The sequence below is a fragment of the Salminus brasiliensis genome, chromosome 20 (assembly GCF_030463535.1).
Source record: "Salminus brasiliensis chromosome 20, fSalBra1.hap2, whole genome shotgun sequence".
Lineage (NCBI taxonomy): Eukaryota > Metazoa > Chordata > Actinopteri > Characiformes > Bryconidae > Salminus > Salminus brasiliensis.
In genome coordinates this window covers 17,602,466-17,623,714 of record NC_132897.1, presented here as the reverse complement: position 1 = coordinate 17,623,714, position 21,249 = coordinate 17,602,466, and the positions used below count along the sequence as shown (strand labels likewise).

The 21,249-nt window shown below is 40.6% G+C and overlaps 1 protein-coding gene across 1 annotated transcript in view; it reads right to left on the bottom strand.

The window, feature by feature from the left end:
• The window catches only part of antxr2a (ANTXR cell adhesion molecule 2a), a 64,427-nt gene extending 54,521 nt beyond the window's left edge, over nt 1–9,906 (bottom strand). Inside the window, exons 1-7 of the mRNA XM_072665060.1 lie at nt 9,363–9,906; nt 6,435–6,506; nt 3,890–3,961; nt 2,951–3,032; nt 1,314–1,418; nt 1,152–1,220; nt 420–500 (exon numbers count right to left, since the gene is read on the bottom strand). Coding sequence (XP_072521161.1) covers nt 420–500; nt 1,152–1,220; nt 1,314–1,418; nt 2,951–3,032; nt 3,890–3,961; nt 6,435–6,506; nt 9,363–9,502 — 621 coding nt within the window. The 5' untranslated portion in view covers nt 9,503–9,906. The remainder of the gene's footprint in view (nt 1–419; nt 501–1,151; nt 1,221–1,313; nt 1,419–2,950; nt 3,033–3,889; nt 3,962–6,434; nt 6,507–9,362) is intronic.
• Between the last annotated feature and the right edge of the window lie 11,343 nt (nt 9,907–21,249).

The window sequence follows — 21,249 nt, the reverse complement described above, 5'->3', positions numbered from 1 at the left end:
GCTTTTACTGGACACTAGACTGTGAAACCTGTGTCCACATGTTCTGTTATTTTTATTACTGTGAATGAATAAATACCGTCCGATTAAGTCCAATAACATGCCCTGCCTTTTATTTTTAATTAAAAAAAAAACAGGGTCAGATTTAGGCAAGGAAAGAATCACAAACAAATTTGTGGAAACATTGAGGTGGAAGAAGCAGCTTTGGCAGCTCCATGTAAACGCTAAGTTTGTGCATGAGTCCTCATGACCTGGTTATACAGTTGACGACAAACCATGTCATAATGTTTAGAGCTTAGCTTCTGCCTTGATTGGACCTTGATTGTTTTTTTTTGTTTGTTTGGGGTTTTTTTTTAGCTTGAGCCCAAAGTGAAGAAATGTCCTTTATTATTGCACAAATAGCTCACAAAAACACAACTTACTGAATTAACAATTCCTTTAAGTGCCTGAAAGCCATCTTTGACCGGGAACACTTGCTCTGCGGTGTCGGCCACTTCAGCCAGCTGTTGGCAGAACATAAAAAAGTTTAAAATGGGCAGAAATTACCCACAACAAACAGACAGACAGACCAGCCACTGCAGACCACTTCCTCCTCTGTATCTCTGTTTTGATCACTGGACACAGGAAGAGAGAACAGTAATTGTATAAGCCACTGTGGAAACACTGGTGCTCAGTAAAACACATGCACTAAATTAGAAGTGCAGAAGACAAGAATTTCCTTTCTTCCAGAAAATATGCAGCGCTCATAAAAAATTCTAATTTCATCTGAAATTCAAAAACACACACATACTCTATATGTCCAAGTGTTTGTGGACACCCCTTCTATTTTAAGTTGCATCCTTTATGACACAGATGTGAGTTCTCTGGAATGACGGTGCTCCACCAAATACTTTTGGGGGATGAGATGGGTGGTGATCATCCAACATTCTGATCTCACTAACATATTTGTCACTGAATGCAATCAAATCTATACATTAATGATCTTCCAAAATCTAGTAAAAAGCCTTCTTCCCTGGACAGAAGAGACTCCAACAAAAGCAGGATAATTAGTGAATTAGTGGTGTCCCAATAGTTTTGTCCATGTAGTGTAACAATGTCTTACAACAATGACCTGTGGTAAGATTATGTAGCAACAGCTCTAGTGGTTCGTTTACCTGATCCTTGTCGAAGTCCTTCACACCAACACAGTACACTCGAGCCCCATATTTTCTTGCCGTGTTTGCCTGCAAACAAAACAAACAAACGTTCATCAAACTGGTATCCACTTTTTTTTCCAATTACTGAACGAGCTGCTTCAGCTATGAAACTGGCCTCACCTCAACCGTAGTCAGTTCATGGACGTAAACTTCAAGCTTTCCGTCTGTCAAGGCAACGATGATGCTTGAGGACCTTTGGCTTTGTTTTTTCATTTGCTCATTTGCCTGGAGATGAAGACAAGCAAGGACGCTGTATGATATAACAAACCTCAGTGCATCCATCCTTTTTCAGCGACATTTGTGGACAATATAATAATGACCCTTTTAAACATAAAGGCACAGAAGTAAGGTGTTGTGTTACTTTTGTGAGATGCAACTGTTCTTCCTTCAGCATTCCTTACGGGTTTAGATGGGTACCTGAGCTGTCTCTATGCTACTTGCAATGTGTTTTACTGTAAATCAGTGAAGTCAATTATCATCTATGTAATAAATGTAGGGTTGCTATGTACCAAGGATGTCCAGGTCTGACGTATTCAGACATATTTTAATAGATCAAGTATTGGCTATTTTGCGCCTGATCCTGGTGCTTTGTTTTTACCATCCAAGCAGTGTTTTGACTGCGTTCAGACGTTGGTCTATTTTCTGCAGTTTTTGCCCACGCCACTAAAAACAACCCAGTTAAATGGTACTTGTGCAATGACAGGGAAATTCCATTCTTTCATGTTCATGTGGGGAAATCCGCTCCTGTCACATATTTACTCTTAATTCATGGCTTGTCAGGAATCGAACTTTCATGGAAATGCTCTGTTTTGCATTTCTTTGGTTTTAAACCAGCACTGAACAGTACATACAGAACCACTGTTCAGTATTAAAGTACTTTAATCAGATTGAGGGACAAAAAACAGGACATCTCTTTAATATGTACCAACTGAAAAGTACTACTTTGTTATTCTTTAGTGTAGTGCACAAATGCAAGCGTGCAGGTCTCATCCGCATTTGACTGTGCAAAAAGTGTGAGGACAATGCAAAAAAAAAACAAACAAAAAAAAAAAACACTAAAGTTAGAGCAAATCCCAGCAGCCAGATGACATGGTCTGAATTTCACTGTGTAGTCCTAAAGTCCTAATGCAGCAGCGGTAGCCCTTGAAGGGTCACATAAGAGCTGTCACTCTCCAACAGCCATAAATGTAACCCATTCTAGGGAAAGTGCTGTACATATTTGCAGCATATACACTCACAGAACGTTAGAAATACTGCCCAGAAGGCTGCAGAATCAAGATGCTGAATGTGTGTCAATGAGGGCATTTCCGGCAAAAAAGCTAAACAGTTAATTATCCCTTATCTGGACCTCAACTGAAACCAAGCAAATGCGGCAGACTTTGAAAGCCAAACAGTTTGAATGCTCGAGCTCAAATCTACTGCTAGTAACAGGAGCCATTAGGCTTAACGTTCAAGCAACAGGACTCCAGCTGATTGTTCAATCTAAGGTGTGCTAAGCATACAAAGCTAAAACATTGCACCAAATCATTTGTTAACAAATAAAAAAGAGAACAGCATGAGATGGAAGTCACATCCTCTGCTGTCATCTACAAGGAGGATTCTGTGCTTGCTCAACTGGTCCCGTTGACTAAACCTCTTTGTTCCCCATTTTGCCAAGAAATACTTTTCTCCACAGCTATTTGTCAATGTTTGAGTACACAGCATATCACACAATCCCTCATGAACACACAAGAAACACAAGAAATATTCTTATTTACCAGTTTGATTCCTTCATGCATGTACGTATCACCTGCAGGCTTGACGGCGCTCAGTTCCTTCAAGCCTTTCTGTATCTCTGCTCTGAAATGAAAAAGATAGCAATGGTCACATTTTAAAATGCAGCTCAATCTATTTAGGCTAGCATGGTCATTGCTACTGCACCGCTTGTTTATACAGTTGCCAAAAATGCATGTCTTAAAAATACTAATAATCTAGATTACAGTGATAGGCACAAAATAACGTACCTAAACTATTAACACACAAGCAGCTGTATCGTTTGTGTTTTTATGGATCACAATCACACTGACTAAACATCTACAGTGCAGGCTAGAAAAAGTAAGTGACTTCTACAAGGGCTAGCTGGTAAAAGTTTCAATTAAGGAGATGAAATTGGAAGTGCGGGTATCACTGTCACTCTCCAACAGCCATAAATGTAACCCATTAGTAAAAACATTCTAGGGAAAGTGCTGTACATATTTGCAGCATATACACTCACAGACACACTCATGCCAAAAAACTATTCATTTTCATCTCAAAGGGGAGGGTTAGCTTACTTTCATGTACAAAATACAATAGCATGATGCAGGAATAAAGCTTTAAAGGCAAGCATGAACACACACATACGGGTAAAAGAAGTGCTGGGGCTGCTTGTGTGAATGACACAAACCATATTACGGGTAAAAGCATCTTCAGGATGTTGAGTGTGAAAAGGGCTTATGTTTAAACACTAGTTCAATCAACAACAGTAATGTTATATGATGCCAATTATGCCAGTGACATCCTGCTAACCAGTGCTACTAAAGTTTTAATAGCCATGTTAGCCATAGTGCACAACTTCTTACTTCCTAACTTCTACATATTCTAGCAGTCTATTGACAATATAACATTGACAAGCTGTCTATATAGACAACTATAAAACTGATTACATAGGACTGTACCTGTCTCCGGTCAGGGGCAAAATGAGCTGTGCTCTTGAGGAGAAAACAATGAAGGACACCCTCATTTTTGGGCTAAAAAGAAAACAAAGAGACACGATTACTACAGTAAAAGCCCGGAGCACAGCATTTCCCCTAAAAGGAACACATACATATACATAACAGACTTTAAATGAAGTATTTATTACTGTCCCTTAAAAACATGTGTCAGACAAGTCTTATGAGGCAACACACAAGGACAGCTTGAGCTTCTATGTACGTCTCCAGTAAACAACAGAGTTATGGCTATGAGTAACATGCCCAGTATGGCCACCTAATAAAAGCATGTGACTTGTTTGTCAAAAAAAAAAATCCCTACTGTGAGGAGGAAGGAAGTGATTAATTAAAATTGAGACAGGAAACAGGTTGTTGTCAGAGTGACTCATCCCATCCACACCAGAAACACATCCTGCCACGGTTACATTTTTATACCTGTCACCTCATAAAGAATACAGGATTAATAAAACACTAGTAGCCAGCTCCACAAATCGCCCACCGACTAATGATGCAATAGTTTAATGTATTCAGTTCTCCTCGGACTGATTTAGGTGTTCAGGTTACGTATAACACTTCTGAAATCTAAACAGAAGCTAGCTAATAAAACCTAGACATCATCGCAATCTCCAGATGCGTTCTAGGGATAGATCGATTCACATAATTAAGAATTTGATCACAGGACTTGCAATGTCGGGTGCCATGTCAAAGTATATTAAACACATCATTCTATAACTTTCCCATATCCCATATATATCAGAGGCAGATCACATCTGCCCACTATTATACTTAATATCATGTCATGTTGGATTATTGACACAATAAGTTGCAAAAAATGTTAATATATTAGCCTTGAGCTAATATGGTCTTCTGAGGGATGTGCTCTCAATTTTGAGATAAAGTGGAGTCAGTTTTCCAGGAAGGATGGTCTGCCTTTGCGTGTTTATGCAAATTGGTGTGGCGCAACAGATAACACCACCACCTACCATTGCGTTACAACAACACCATGTGGGAGACCAGGGTTTGATTCCCGGTCTGGGTGACTGTGCTGCGCTACACCAATAAGAGTCCCTGGGCAAGACTCCTAACACTACATTGGCCCACCTCTGTAATACGAGTAACCTTGTAAGTCGCTCTGGATAAGAGCGTCTGCTAAATGCCGCAAATGTAAATGTAAATGTGTTTACTTTTTATTATGCCTCAGTATAATCAGTATTCGTGCTTTAGTGGCTCCATTTGTCTGTTGAATGTGTTGTTTGCAGCAAATTGAGAGGCCTGTATCGAAAGGTACAAGACGACAGGCTGCATCGTCACACCCCTAATGCTTTGGTGCTGTATCTTGTCTTGCCTTGCATACAGATTATCAATTACACTGAACTATATTTCAATCAAGCAGTTGGTCTTTCTGACGACCTTCTGTTACAAAATCTGACACGGCACCGAAACATGTTGGGTTTTCTGGCCTCACAGCGAGTCAGGTCTCAGGACTCTGAGCATAAGGAGAGGTGCTGATTTTTCACACTTCAATGACACATCCAACCCGCAATCATCCCCCACATGAGATATTCATGAAAACGCCGCCAAACGTGCTCAGCCAGCCAAAGTCGAGCGACCAAAAAAAAAAAAAAAAAAAAAAATCAAATGAAATCAATATTGCAATATTTCCAACTGAGTGATTAGGTTGTGCAAAGAAGAGAAAAGTCCAGCTTGAGAGGATCCGGGCCAAGGTACTGTAAACTTCACAGCGGAGATCGAATTTATCTCCAACGTCACCGAGTTCAGACTTAGGCAATCACATCTGCTCTCAGGGCAGAAATGCTGGGCCTTCTGCTGCACAGTACCGAAGCAACTGGGGATCTCCTCTTAAATCTCCTCGAGCTAATGATTTTAATTAATGTTTGATACAGCTGGTCCGTCCAACACTGAACAAAGGCCCGTGAAACGGCAAGAGAGAGCAAGAACAGGAAAAGGGCCAGCAGATTCCACATGGCGCAACAGAAGAGCGTCAAAGTCAACAGCAGACTGTACTGGTCTTCCCGCGCGCCGTGCCTTAAAGTACATTCGCTGCTTCTTCTCCCATTATGTGTGAGGGATAAGTGTGGTGTTGGAAGGTTTCAGTGCAAATGGCCATTCTCACAGCCCAGAAGACTGAGCCTCCCTGCCACCCACTCCCACCTGCTCCCTTTGCTATTTTCTCAAGCAGACTGCTTTCTTCTGGCTAGGTCGCTACCGTCTGTACTGGCACATACATTGAGTCAACGTTACATAAGTTCAACATTCATCGGGCCATTTTTTTTTGTTTATTGCATGTTTTTTTCTTCTTCTTCTCCCCCTCCTTTCCAGAATCCTTTCCAAGTCCAATGTGTGGACTCTAACTTAGCTGAGCTGAATTATGCTGTTGGTTTGATATCTATCAGAACATAAGCCTGCATAATTGAAAAGCATTAAACAAACTTGCAGGCTTTTAGGCCTGAACTACGTGATGTTGACAACAAAGGGGAAACTCCTTTTCTACCTCACAAATCGATCCACGAGATTCTTCACAAAGTCGAAGATCTGATCCCAATCAGTGGAAACACTTCCAGATCTGTAATAAAGAGAATAAAACAAAGTCAGCAAAGGACCACAAAACAGCTTGGTGTAATTACATATATCCTAAAGCCAAATACAGTGTTAGAGTGCAGCATCTGATGTGGTGAACCTAAGATATGTGATTGCTGACAATGTCATTACTTCTGATGCATTTGCATTTACAGACAGGTTACAGTAGGGCAGCTTCTGTACATACATGTATGAACTTGACTCGTTTTTAACTCATGTAATTAGTGCACGTGAGTGCATCCGAATGGCTGTAACTTGCTTTTTGCCAGCAAGACTTTCTCATTAAAGCATTATGAGAGTTATTACACTTCATTATCATATTAAATGGCAGGTTTCCCAATATTTAACTAGCTGTAGTGGAGTAGCTGTAGTTTGTGCTGCAATATGTAACTTAACCAGTCCTGGCTTTTTTGCAGGACTTGTTCATGCTACACTACACAGTTACTAGACACACGTCATATAAAGTAGGACCATGTTATACCAAGAATAAGAATTACAGGATCATAAAGCAGAAGCACTGCTGTATCTATGAGCCACTGATGGATTATCATATAGTTCTGATGATTTCCCGAAAGCGGGATCAAATTGTATTTGTGCGTATGATTAAGAAATTAAAGCAATGTACATTTTATAGGATGGGGTTAAACTCAAATTACATTGGCAGTGGCAATCTTAGGCTTGACATTAACCTCAATGCAAAAGTATCTTAAGTGAGTAAAGTGTGTAAAATGTGCCCTTGGTCTAATGGCAGCAAGGTAATTGAACTAATAATTATCCACTGTATGTGCTGAGAACATAAAACACAAGAGTGGGATCATTAGAAAATCATCTTTTATGCATTTCTTTCTCCCTTGCCTTATCCAAGGTCAATGAGTCTAGTCAAAAGCCGAGGGCCTTAGTTCTTATGGACCTTCTATATACACATATTATATATAACGCTGCATAATACTGGAAAAACTGACACTGCAGTATTTTGTTGTTAATTGATATTTGTTGCGATCATTTTCTCCAGATTTACTAGAAGTCAATAATCCAACATGCCATGATATTCCTTTATCATTTATCCAAGATTGGAGTAAAATAAATTTGGCAAATAGATACGTCATGTAAAATGACAAAAGTGTGAATTTTGGATTAAGAAAGTTGTAGCATGACATAACATAAATGATTTTTAATAAATGAAAAGTTTTTGTTATGTGACATTGCAGCACTTTCTGCAATGTGACTATAGTGCATATGCACATTATGACAATGCTGATACAGGAGGGCTGCCTATATAATTTTAAATAGTATATATATATATATATATATATATATATATATATATATATATATATATATATATATAAATATAAATCATTATAATTGAAGGCTATAGAAGGCTATAATAGGAATAGGTTAATAGGAACCGTAGAAGTCGAGCCGAGGTCTGTAAGAATAAGAAAGCTTCCAGAGAGAACTGCTTATTGGTCAAGGCAAACTAAAAATCCCTATTTGACTACAAATGACCTTCAGGATGATTTAGCAGACTCTGGAATAATGGTGCACTGTTCTACTGTGCAGCGACACCTGCACAAGTCCGGCCTTCATGAAAGAGTCAAGAGAAGAAAACGTTCTTGTTTGCTCGCCACATAATTTAGCATTCAGGTCAACTTTTCAACAGCGCATCTAAACCAGCCTGATGTGGTCTGGAAACAAGTCCTGTGGACTGATGAAGTTCAAAATAGAACTTTTTTGACCTTTAGACCTCAAAAGAGAAGTGCATTCAACATCACCCAATAGTGAAAACTAAGTCTTTTGGAATTAAAAATAGGCAAAAATAAAAAAAACTAATAAAAAAAACTAGTGTTGGCAGACTCTTAGCTGGACTTTTGAGTCAGGCCCTTTTTTTTGCTATTTTGAAACTGTAGAAGATAGAAATAAAAATGGAAATAAAATTATTTAAAAAACGTAAAGATCTTGTGCCCACTCTATCTATATCTCTCTGCTTATTGTCATATTGCCCATATATATATATATATATATATATATATATATATATATATAAATAATATGAAGAACTATGTTATCTTGGTACACAATATACCTTTATGAGTATATTGTTGAATATCCTTGGTGCTTAAAGATAAATATCGCATATATCGTACAAAATGTCTTTAAATATTGTGATTTAACATTTTTAACATATCGCCCCATCATCAGCACCCCATCCACATTTCTAGAGGCCTCTAGATTTCATGCTGGTGCTCTTGTCAGTTCCCCACTTCATAAGAAGGGAGGCCAAAGCCAGAACCACTTCCTCCTGTGATTTCCACATTGCCAGGGTGGTCACCAGTTGGGCTAGCAAACCTCAAGAGAGGGCCACTTCTAAGAGATGACCAGATATCAGTTCACCCAAACAACCGTTATCGCAAAGTTGGAACAAAGTTGGATCAGCAACTGGTGGAGGAAGTCTCTGCAGACAGGAGGGGTGGTTTTCTTCATACGGCCTTGCAGAACAACTGAACTGTCCGGCCGTCGGCTGTGATCTCAATTCCACATCAGCAGTGTGGAAGAAATCAAGAAAAGTGTTGCCAAATCATGCAAATTCTGCGCCAGATGTCTGTTAACCACCTGGTGTGGCAGTGGCTGGCCTGAGACGTCCTGTGACCTCTTGAGGGAAACTGTAGCTGTTATAAGCTGTGGCTGCTCCACCTCGACTGCCCAGGAGTACAAAGGAGCTTTTCTATGTAGCTTTTTCAGCTACATAGGAGCAGTTACAGACTCGTCTACTGTTCACATGGCTGTCATTTACCAAGCAAACAGGACAAATTAAGCACCGCAAACCGGGGAGGATACTGACCTGTCCAGCACAAAGTAGAGGTCGAAAGCTCCATGACAGGACGCGTCTTCTGCCACGACGGAGGAGATGAAGCCCAGGAGCAGTACAGCTGTGACGGCCACGGCGCAGTGTCTTCCCGGGCTGGAAGTTGTCTTTGCCATTGTTTGTCAGTAGGAAGTCAAGAAAACAGTGCAAGTGAGAAAATGAGGGAGTTTAACAACTCGGCTAAAACCGTGGTGTCAGTGAAGGGAACTCAGGAGACGGACGGCAACGACAACCACAACAACGACAGCAGCGCTACGGTCTCCAGCATGTCCGGCTCCTAAAGTCGTGGAAGTAAACTTTAGCGCTCTCTTCTTCTTCTACGTGAGATTAGCATGGCGACGTCAGCGGGTCTTTCTTCACATTTCCTTCCTCCTTCCTACGCCGTTAGTCAACGCCTGCCGTCCGTCATGTTGCCTCTCAGGTCAAAGAAACGCTGCTTTACGTCTCTAACGGACGTTAACCCCGTTTTTAATGAGCATGCGCAGCCAGATGTTGGGAGGTTTCTGAGGTCGGGGTGGTGGTAGCACACACCCAACAGCTGTCCGAGCTGAAGTAACTCGGTTAAGCTCGCTCGCCACACACAGGATGTTTGGCAAAAACTGCCAGGATCGGTATGAATAATGACAGTTGACATAACACTACACAGATACCTACTTCCCCCTCACAACCTGAAGCTCTCACACAACACACAGGGTCCCAAACTGGGCTGATGGCAAAGCTGAGGAAGAGTCAGTGTGAATCAGAGGAAAAGTCAGTTGAAAAAGAAAAGAAAAGTTAGATGAGTAAAAGTCAGTGAGAATCTGAGGTAAAATCAGTGAGAATCTGAGGAAGAGTCAGTGAGAATCTGAGGAAGAGTCAGTGAGAATCTGAGGTAAAGTCAGTGGAAATCTAAAAGTAAAGTCAGTGTGCATCTGAGGTAAAATCAGTGAGAATCTGAGGTAAAATCAGTGAGAATCTGAGGAAGAGTCAGTGAGAATCTGAGGAAGAGTCAGTGTGAATCTGAGGTAAAGTCAGTGGAAATCTAAAAGTAAAGTCAGTGTGCATCTGAGGTAAAATCAATGAGAATCTGAGGTAAAATCAGTGAGAATCTGAGGAAGAGTCAGTGAGAATCTGAGGAAGAGTCAGTGTGAATCTGAGGTAAAGTCAGTGGAAATCTAAAAGTAAAGTCAGTGTGCATCTGAGGTAAAATCAGTGAGAATCTGAGGTAAAATCAGTGAGAATCTGAGGAAGAGTCAGTGAGAATCTGAGGAAGAGTCAGTGTGAATCTGAGGTAAAGTCAGTGGAAATCTAAAAGTAAAGTCAGTGTGCATCTGAGGTAAAATCAATGAGAATCTGAGGTAAAATCAGTGAGAATCTGAGGAAGAGTCAGTGAGAATCTGAGGAAGAGTCAGTGTGAATCTGAGGTAAAGTCAGTGGAAATCTAAAAGTAAAGTCAGTGTGCATCTGAGGTAAAATCAGTGTAAATATGAGGTAAAAACAGTGTGAATCTGAGAAAAAACTGAATTTAAGGTAAAATCAGTGTGAATCTGAGGTAAAGTCAGTGTAAATCTGAGGTAAAATCAGTGTGAATCTGAGGTAAAGTCAGTGTAAATCTGAGAAAAAACATCAGTGTGAATTTAAGGTAAAGTCAGTGTGAATCTGAGGTAAAATCAATGTGAATTTAAGGTTAAGGCAGTGTGAATTTAAGGTTAAGGCAGTGTGAATCTGAGGTAAAATCAATGTGAATTTAAGGTTAAGGCAGTGTGAATTTAAGGTTAAGGCAGTGTGAATCTGAGAAAAAACTGAATTTAAGGTAAAATCAGTGTGAATCTGAGGTAAAGTCAGTGTAAATCTGAGGTAAAGTCAGTGTGAATCTGAGAAAAACTGTGAATTTAAGGTAAAGTCAGTGTGAATCTGAGGTAAAAACAGTGTGAATCTGAGGTAAAGTCAGTGTAAATCTGAGGTTAAGTCAGTGTGAATCTGAGGTAAAATCAGTGTGAATCTGAGAAAAAACAGAATTTAAGGTAAAATCAGTGTGAATCTGAGGTAAAGTCAGTGTAAATCTGAGGTAAAGTCAGTGTGAATCTGAGGTAAAATTATTGTGAATCTGAGAAAAAACTGTGAATTTAAGGTAAAGTCAGTGTGAATCTGAGGTAAAATCAATGTGAATTTAAGGTTAAGGCAGTGTGAATCTGAGGTAAAACCAGTGTGAATTTAAGGTTAAGGCAGTGTAAATCTGGGGAATAAAATAGTGTAAATCTGAGGAAAGGTGAGTGCGAATCTGAGATATAATCTGTGAATCTGAGAAAAAAAATCTGTGGAGATCAGGTAAAATCAGTGTGAATCTGAGGTAAAATCAGTGTGAATCTGAGGTAAAATCAGTGTGAATTTATGGTAAAGTCAGTGTGAATCTGAGGTAAAATCAGTGTGAATTTAAGGTTAAGGCAGTGTGAATCTGAGGTAAAATCAGTGTGAATTTAAGGTTAAGGCAGTGTAAATCTGAGGTAAAGTCAGTGTGAATCTGATGTAAAATCAGTGTGAATTTAAGGTTAAGGCAGTGTAAATCTGAGGTAAAGTCAGTGTGAATCTGAGGAACAGTCAGTGTAAATTTAAGGTAAAGTCAGTGTGAATCTGATGTAAAATCAGTGTGAATTTAAGGTTAAGGCAGTGTAAATCTGAGGTAAAACCAGTGTGAATTTAAGGTTAAGGCAGTGTAAATCTGGGGAATAAAATAGTGTAAATCTAAGGAAAGGTCAGTGCAAATCTGAGATATAATCTGTGAATCTGAGGTAAAATAAGTGAGAATCTGAGGTAAAATCAGTGAGAATCTGAGGTAAAATCAGTGTGAATCTGAGGTAAAATCAGTGTGAATTTAAGGTAAAGTCAGCGTAAATCTGAGGTAAAATCTGTGAATTTAAGGTAAAGTCAGTGTGAATCTGAGGTAAAATCAGTGTGAATTTAAGGTAAAGTCAGTGTAAATCTGAGGTAAAATCTGTGAATTTAAGGTTAAGGCAGTGTAAATCTGAGGTAAAATCAGTGTGAATTTAAGGTTAAGGCAGTGTGAATCTGAGGTAAAATCAGTGTGAATTTAAGGTTAAGGCAGTGTGAATCTGAGGTAAAATCAGTGTGAATTTAAGGTAAAGTCAGTGTAAATCTGAGGTAAAATCTGTGAATTTAAGGTTAAGGCAGTGTGAATCTGAGGTAAAATCAGTGTGAATTTAAGGTTAAGGCAGTGTGAATGTGAGGTAAAGTCAGTGTGAATCTGAGGAACAGTCAGTGTGAAGTGAGGTAAAGTCAGTGAGAATCAGTGAAGTGGAAAAGTCAGTGTGAATCTGAGGTAAAGTCAGTATGCTGCAATCTTTGTGAGTAAACTAAGCCCCGAGGGAGTGAATTTCCGATGTAAAGTCACATAATGTGGTAAGAACAAGCACAGTAAGACATCTGTGTACTTCTGAACAAGGTCACATTGTGTATTAAGAGTGGGCAACAGCAAGAGCTCCACAGATACTTGTGTTCATAAAAAGTGAGGCATGAAGTTTGAATTGAATTGAATTAACATAATGTGCAATGGCATGTACAAACGTTATGTCACTCATCTCTATATTACTCTATATAAAGTTCAGATTTGTTCACGTATTTTTAGAAAATCAACAAAACACGAGTTGATCAAGAGTGTCTAAACCTTTGCATATGCCTGTACATACTGACATACTGACATAGTGCAGACCATATCTTATGTTAATGGATAATCTAGACTGTAATGCTGTCTTAAACACACCTAACTTAAACACTGCCTCAGACCGTGTCCATGGTTAGTCATCGCTTGTGTTTGGCAGTGCTCTACAATCTAACTGACCTGTTGAAATGTCTCACATAATGTCTCTCTGTAATGACACCATAAATGTGTAACATTAATCACTGATGAGACATCCAGCTGATTTTCCACGATTGCTGATTGCCTGATTGCAAGACTTCCTCTTGCAGGTGTGTCAGTAAACACAGCAAGGGCTGCACACCTTTACCTATAGAAATTAAACTAAACACGGATAGGATTTCATTATATATATATATATATATATATATATATATATATATATATATACACACACACATACACACACATATACATACATGTATACACACATTTGTTTCTAATTAATTAACAACAACAACAACATACTATTACTACTACTACTACTAATAATAATAATAATAATAAATGATATGATATGATAATATCTAATAAACTGATATTGTCTATTCTGTTGTCTGGTCAAGATAGAGGCCAGCAAACAATACACGATATGTCTGCCTCTCGGTTCGATACCTGGGCTTGGCAAGCTGTCACTGTTGTCTAGAGCAAGGCCCAACCCTCTCTGTTCCCTAAGTGCCACAGCGATGGCTGCCACCACCGCTCCAGGCATGTGTGCACACTGTTCATCAGTGTGTATGTGTGTGTTCACTGCACAGAGGCCAAATTCCCTCTGTGTCCAACACAAATGGTGAATACGGTTGTCTTAGTCTTGTCCTGTCAAATGTTTGTGGACACCCACTTTAATGAATGCATTCATTCAGCTACTTTAAGGGACACTCGTTGCTGACACAGATGTGCAAATGTACACACACACACACACACACACAGCTTGTCTAGTCCCTGTAAAGAAGAACTGACAATTGAATAGAACTCTCAGGGAAGCAGATAAACGTTAACCTATTGGCATCATGCCTAATACCAGGTATTGGCTAGAGGGGTATAAAGCCCCCCCCCCCCCAGCTTTGAGCTGTGGAGCAGTGGAACTGTGTTCTCTGGAATGATGGATGGTGCTCCATACAGGACTTTTGGGATGAGTAGGGGAGTTGGGGATGAGGTGGTCGCTGAATGCAATCAAATCCTTCATAATCTAGTAGAAAGCCTTCACTGGACAGTTACACCAACAGGGAAAAACAGTGAATGAGCAGGTGTCCCAATACTTTTGTCCATATAGTGTATTTGATCTCAGTGAGCATGGCATGATTGTTGGTGCGAGAAGGGCCGTTTTCTTCATGAACCTATTGGCACCATGCCTATTACCAGGTGTTGGCTAGAGGGGTATAAAGCCCTCCAGCATTGAGCTGTGGAGCAGTGGAAGGACGGTGTTCCCTGGAATGATGGCTGGTGCTCCATCCAGTACTTTTGGAATGCGTTGGGGAGTTGAGGATAAAGCAGGTGGTGATCATCCAACACCCTGACCTCCTTAATGCTCGTCACTGAAGCTTTTCCTGGACAGCAGAGACAGTTACTCAAACAAAAGCAGGATAAACTCTTTTGTTGTTGTTGTTGTAATACCATTCATTTCAGAAGAAACAATAAATGAGCAGGTGTCCCAATCCTTTCGTCCATTGTCCAATACTTTTGTACATTTCCTGTGAAAGATGTGCTCACAGACAGACAACACAACATGTCCAGGTGTGTCCCAATTTGTTATGCAACTGTAACAGTGTGTATAAGCACACCACGGTGTGGAGGCTGGACTGCGACCTGGCATACTCTCACTGTGAGAGGATGACCTGCTTCGAATTGGTGCTGAACTACAGCCACCAGGAGGGTGACTCAAATAGTCTAGGTGTGAATTCTGTGCCGTATCCAATTTGACACTTTTACAGTAAAACATTGACTTTAACAGAACAGAATTACTGCTGTCAAAATCACAGAACCTTCTCTGGTAATATGAGAAGATGACCAAATGCAGGTTCTACTTTGACCTGTTCTAACTCTCTTTATTTTTTACCCTATGTTAGTTTGTCTCTAACATGGGGTAAAACTCTCCCTTTACACTACACAGCTACTTGTGTTGGAAGGCACTTATTCTTAGAAGTTAGCTATCCACACAGCAGCCGTGCACTTTCCACCGCACCATTGGAGTTTCTTATATCACAAATGGTTATTTTTCTTGATTAGCTCTATTGATGGAAGTGTTGAAGTTAGGCATTTCATTTGATTAACTAACTCATCATAGGCGAAGGCTCGAAGCTACATTGTGATTAATGCGGCGGCGGCCTACAAATGTCATGCTTTGAGTTGCAGAAAGCACTCTAAAGCACAATGCATTTTTAATGAGAACGTGAATCAAACTCAATCAAATCCTGATAATTACCATACATTGTTACATACATAATTATCATATTTGGTATATTTCACTTGACGCAGCTTAAGTGGTATGGCGGTGTAAACAGGGTATGTGTATCACACGCTTGATTATGGTGATCTATTTGAGCTGTATCGGAATTTGGGGGTTCTATTCCAGTTATTTCGTCATGGACATTACAGTGGTATGAATAATCAGAAGTGACAGGGAAAACAATTCAACTAATTGTGGGATTCATCGAGGTGTTGAAACTCATTAAGAGTAAGCCTGCATGACAAAATACAAAGGTGTAGTAGTCATTTCATGCAGGAAATTTCCATGCCTCGAAGATGGTAAACAGTGCTGGTTAGAGTGTCTGACAAGTTTACTTTAGACCCCAAGCAGAACATGCTGCATCGTGTAGGCCTGCTAAAAGCTGCAGATATTTGTTGCTGTACAATGTACAGTGAAATGTGTCCTCCGCATTTGACCCATACGTGGTAGTGAACACACACACACACACACACACACACACACACACTAGTGAACTAGGGGCAGTGAGCACAAACACACCCAGAGCCAACTCTAGCCCCCGGGGAGCAGAGAGGGTGAAGTGGCAGCTTGCTGAGCCCGGGTATCAAACCCACAACCATGTCATCAATAGCCCGGAGCTCTAACCACTGAGCCACCACTGCCCCTAAGAAATGCAAACGCAATAGCTGAGCCTTACCCTGGGTGAACCACCCCCTTGATCAAGGTATCTCCCCTGCCAGTTAAGTATGTTCTTTTGGTACCATGGCAGCAGCGTTTTTGGTCCTGTACACCACCATAAAAAGTAAGAGCCCAGAAATCTGATGACAATCATGTACATTTGGCATAGTTATTACTGAATAATAATAATGATAACTTATGATGTAATAAGAATTACAGCGTTTAAGAGACCACATAGGCTTGATTCAGTGGTTTGGCTGGAATAACAGCTAGCGTGTCTCTTGTTCTAAAGTTACTTTAAGCTTTAACAGTAGTGAAGAACTGTTTCAGGGCATAGATATATCTAAGTACGAAATGATAAAATTACATTGGTGAGGGCAGCACAGTGGCGCAGCAGGTAGTGTGTGTGCTGCACAGCTCCAGAGGCCTGGGGTTGTAGTTTCTGGTGTAGGTTTGTGTTTCCTCCAGGTATTATTTCCCATTTCCTCCTACCTCCCAAAAATGAATAGGTGAACTGGCTAATGTTAACTTGCTGTGAGTGAATGGGTGTGTGTGGTACCTTGTGATGGACGTGTGCCCGTCCCAGGGGGGTTTCCTGCCAAATGATTCCAGGCCCACCCTGACCAGAAAGAAACAGATAAGATGATGGATCATTTGATGCAGCTCAGAGACTATGACCCCATTTACACCTGGTCTCGTCATGTGACTAGTATCTGGATTGTATTTTGATAAAATGTTAGCCTCATGCATTTGAAAGTCACCTGGAAGTCAAATGCGTCACCGATTAGACTGAAATCTGATTGCTGTGTTGGACAAAATATGCAAATTCGTTTGTTTGTGATGTTAATTAATGTGTTTTGAAGAGACGGGTGTGTTTACACTGCTATAACGTGTCTCACATTCATCTCAGACCGCCTACTGAAGTGGTTTTAGTGATCAGATTTGTATCTGGTTTAAATGCATCTTGGGTGTGTTTACACTACACATTTTGATGTGATTTGGCCTTATCCAGATATTACCCTGATACTTTAGGTGATGGGTCAGTCTGCTGAACTTGAGTTGAGAATTTTTCAGGTCTCAGATATTCAGATAGTTTTCAGGTCATGCAATACAGTCCTTCTTGTTAGCAGGTATCAATTTACAAACCATTAACGAGTGCTAAGAGGCATTTTATAAACAATGTTGGTAATGAAACTCACAATATCAAACTCACACAACTAGACAATGAGCAAGGAGTTTGCTAGGGTCCATTAAATAGCTGAAGTGAATGAAGTTCTCCTTCCCATTGCGTGGATGAGTTCCAGATTAATAACAGTGCAGACATGTGCGCCTCGCTCGCTACAGACTGCACAGTAAAGCAATTAAGGAATTACAAATCAGCAGATTAATCTGACTTGAGTCTTTCTTTCAGTTCACTCTACAGAAACATGTTTTGCAATGACAGGACCTCGGCACTGACGTTTAATTGGATTAAAATGTCTCTAGCCTGGCTCCAAAGCAGGTGATGGAGTCATCTCGAACTAACTTTAAGATCTAACAGTAGCAGAGAACTGTTTTAGGGTCATGATCAAGGCAGGGGATGAGACAGTCGTTAATTAGCAGCAGGATCTCAGTATGCAATGATGAGGCCAAATTTGTATTACGCCCTTTACATATTTGGTGCAGCCCAGAGAGACTAAATACTAATATTATCTTTTGTTTCTGTAAAATAATTAGCCACAGCCTTCAGTCTTCTTAGCAGGTATTTATTTACCAACCATTAGCATTAAATGCTAAGAAGTGGCCTACAACCAATGTTCATTTAAAAGAGATCCGGCTGTAAACGACCATCTACTCGGGGTGCCAAACTTGCTGATGCGGCAGATATCCGCTGCACGGTGTGCGCTGTTGGACAGGCCGTGGACAGACGTCCATCACTGACATGCTGAATATGGACAGACCGGCTTCCACCGGGCTGGGAGGAGTCGCAGCCAAATCCGACCCCCACCCCTCCTGTGTCTCCTCTCATCCGTCTCTCAACAGTCCCCCTCCCCTTGCCCAGCGCTCTGGAAGCAGGGATGAATTTTGCCCGAATGGAGTTAATTGTTGCTGTGGCCGGGCCTGTCAGCTTAATGAGAGGATTCTGCAGAGTGCCCGCACTTTCCCTCTCCCTTTTCCCCGAGAACGTGTCTGAGCGGGAGCGAGAAGGGGGGAAATCGAAGCAGACAGGGCTGCGGCGGTGAAGATTGACCTGTAAAGAAGACTCAATCAGTGCAGTTAATGGGTGTTGGCTGTGAAGGGTGCGTGGCAAGGAAAGTGGGTAGTGAGGGGCAGGAGGGGGGGACTGAGGACTACGCAGTGCAGCACGAGCATAAAGGCTGAGGATAAAGTTAAATGTTCGGACTGGGATGTTGTGACTAATGAGACTTTAGCCGAGAAGAACAGAAGCGATGTAGGGGAGATGTTGCTTTTTGCTTAATAGTATTCAAGAGAGATGAAGGGCAGTCTTATATAAATAACCTCCACATCCCTGCTACAAACAGATATGTAGACTTTGTTCATAAACAGTAAGTACCTGAAACTGTTTAGTAAAGAACAATAAATATGCGCAAATATCACAACTTACACCATAGGCAGGTTTAGAGTAGTGAGCCGAGGTGCCAACGATCATTCCTTTGGTAAAATAATGCAAAAGCAATTAATTCAATATGATACTGCAGTGGCATGTAAAGGGTTAGAGTATTGGTTTTGTACAGTGAAAAAGTGAAAAAAAGAAGCACCATGCAAAAGTTTGGGCACCTCATATAACTTTTACCAAAGTCTCAGACCTTGATTAGCTTGTGAGGGCTATGGCCTGTTCACGGTCATCGTCAGGAAAGGCCAGGTGATGCAAATTGCCCCAACTGCATACAAATTAGTAATGCTAACTACTTTTAAACATGTCGTCATATAGATTAATAAAATCATATAGATAAAAGTGTCAAAGTTGAGTAAACTTCCAATACCCAATGCACTTTCAGAACCGCTCGTTTTATCTTGGTGTGGTTTGGATGGACACGCAATGCAATGTGAAATGGAAAGGAAGGAGCTACTCACATCTGTAAAAAATGGCGGATGATGATGCAAGTGACATATGTTGGCATAGCAATGCTTCATCACTTCCTGTTAGTACAAAAAGGGGTTAGTATGTTATTATATTGTGTACTAACCTGCCAAACCCAGCACTGTTAAAATCATCATATGGTCTATACCATATAGTATTAGCCTCTGGCTCTTCAAAAAATTGTCACAGCAATCTGCAGCCATGGTCTCTTTCCTAAGGAGCTTCAGACCACCCTGACAAATTAAAATGATTAATGATTAACAAAGCAGGAGAAAGTTTGAAGAAGTTTCATCAATTCTCAATGTAATTAAGAAATGGTGGCTAACAACTGCTTGAAGGATTGCAAACCTGATTTGGACATCAAAATCTAGAATGGGCTAACTTTTGTTTTGTTTGTAAAGATGGAAATAAAAAGTCATTTTGCTTAAAACATTAGAAAGAAATGTAGCATCTTGTAAGTTTTTTGGAAATTAGGCCATCACAGCAACTGTTATGTTGCATAGGTTTGGGGATGCCCAAAGGTATGCATGCCACTGTATGTAAGTGGATAATGATTTCTCTGATGGTTTTCATTGGGAGGCTTAGCTGTAACTGTGTTAAGACAAACCCTGCTGTGTGGAAGCTGTACTGGGATGAAAATGTACTTCTGAGGAACATGTCAAATAATGAAGATATATTTACAGATGCTACTGCTATGGGAACAGAAAAAAATTACCAAAAGCATGTTCTACATAAAACTGTTTAATGACATAAAAAAGTGCCTGTTGCACCCTGTGTTAGTTTATGCCCCACTCTCCCCTACATTGTTGGAGAAGAGAGGACATTTGGGCAGGGCTGATATGAGTAATCTATATTCTCAAAAGGATCTCAGGACTACAAATTAGCACAAACGTGGGCAGTAAACTCAGATGATGAAATTGTAAACAGTTGAAGACGGGGTTTGGTTCAGCAATCATAGCTTTTCTTATGATTTCATTCGCATGAAATGGTAATTTCTACGATTTGCTCACAAGATCGGGATGACATTCAGATCTCCAGACCCTCCACTCCGCTGCAGTTCTTTTTAAATGGCCATTTTATTTGAGACATTCTCATCGACGCCATTATTTTGTTTGCAACATCATCAGCCAAAATCATTTCAGGCAAATAAAATTCCTCATTCGCCACAATCTGAATCTCTCTCTCTCTCTCTCTCCCTCTCTCTCTATTTACACCCCTGACAAGCAGCCTTGTGCTGGCAGCTTTGTCCATCAAATGACACCTGCTCCCCCTGATTGTTTGCTCAACTTCCTGTCCAGAGCTGTACGGATGAATGTCAGTGACGCTTTGTTTCCCCTTCTGAGGCAATGTCTCTTATTTCCCATGACTGTGAGTAAACAGCTGAATTGCAGTAGCAGCCCCACACATGGGTGCTGACACTGTCACATGTGTACACATCCCAAAAGTGTGTGAACCACTTAGAATACATTAGCCATAAACTAGCTGTAATGCGAACGTAGTGCATTTACTTTTTCTGATCCAGATCCTTAAAGCCAACAACACACTGGTCCAGAAGCGTCCATAAAAGTTCTTCTGAAGAACTCGTGGTTACTTCCGATCTGTCAAAGCGAGAAGCGCTGGCACAGTGTTTTTGGTAAAGCGAGTGATGCTTCACAGTTTTACTGATCCCTACACACCACTAAATCCCTCGAGGGAGAGCCCGCTTTCAAAGAATCACATCTATGGTAGTAGCTGTGACTTAACGCTCAGTAAATAGCTGCGGTACACCCTGTATGCACACGCTCTACTTACATTCGCCTAAGGCAGCTTTCCAAAGCCGAGTCGTATAGTACTGTTAACTGATGGACAGTAATCTAGAGATCCCTCTTATTTCAGATGACGTCCTGCTTGTCAGTTCTGTGTAAAGTTCCAGGAATTCAAGAAATTTTAAAAGTTATATAGTTAGCATATAGCACTTGAGAAACTAGGTCCCTCAAGGAGTTGTACA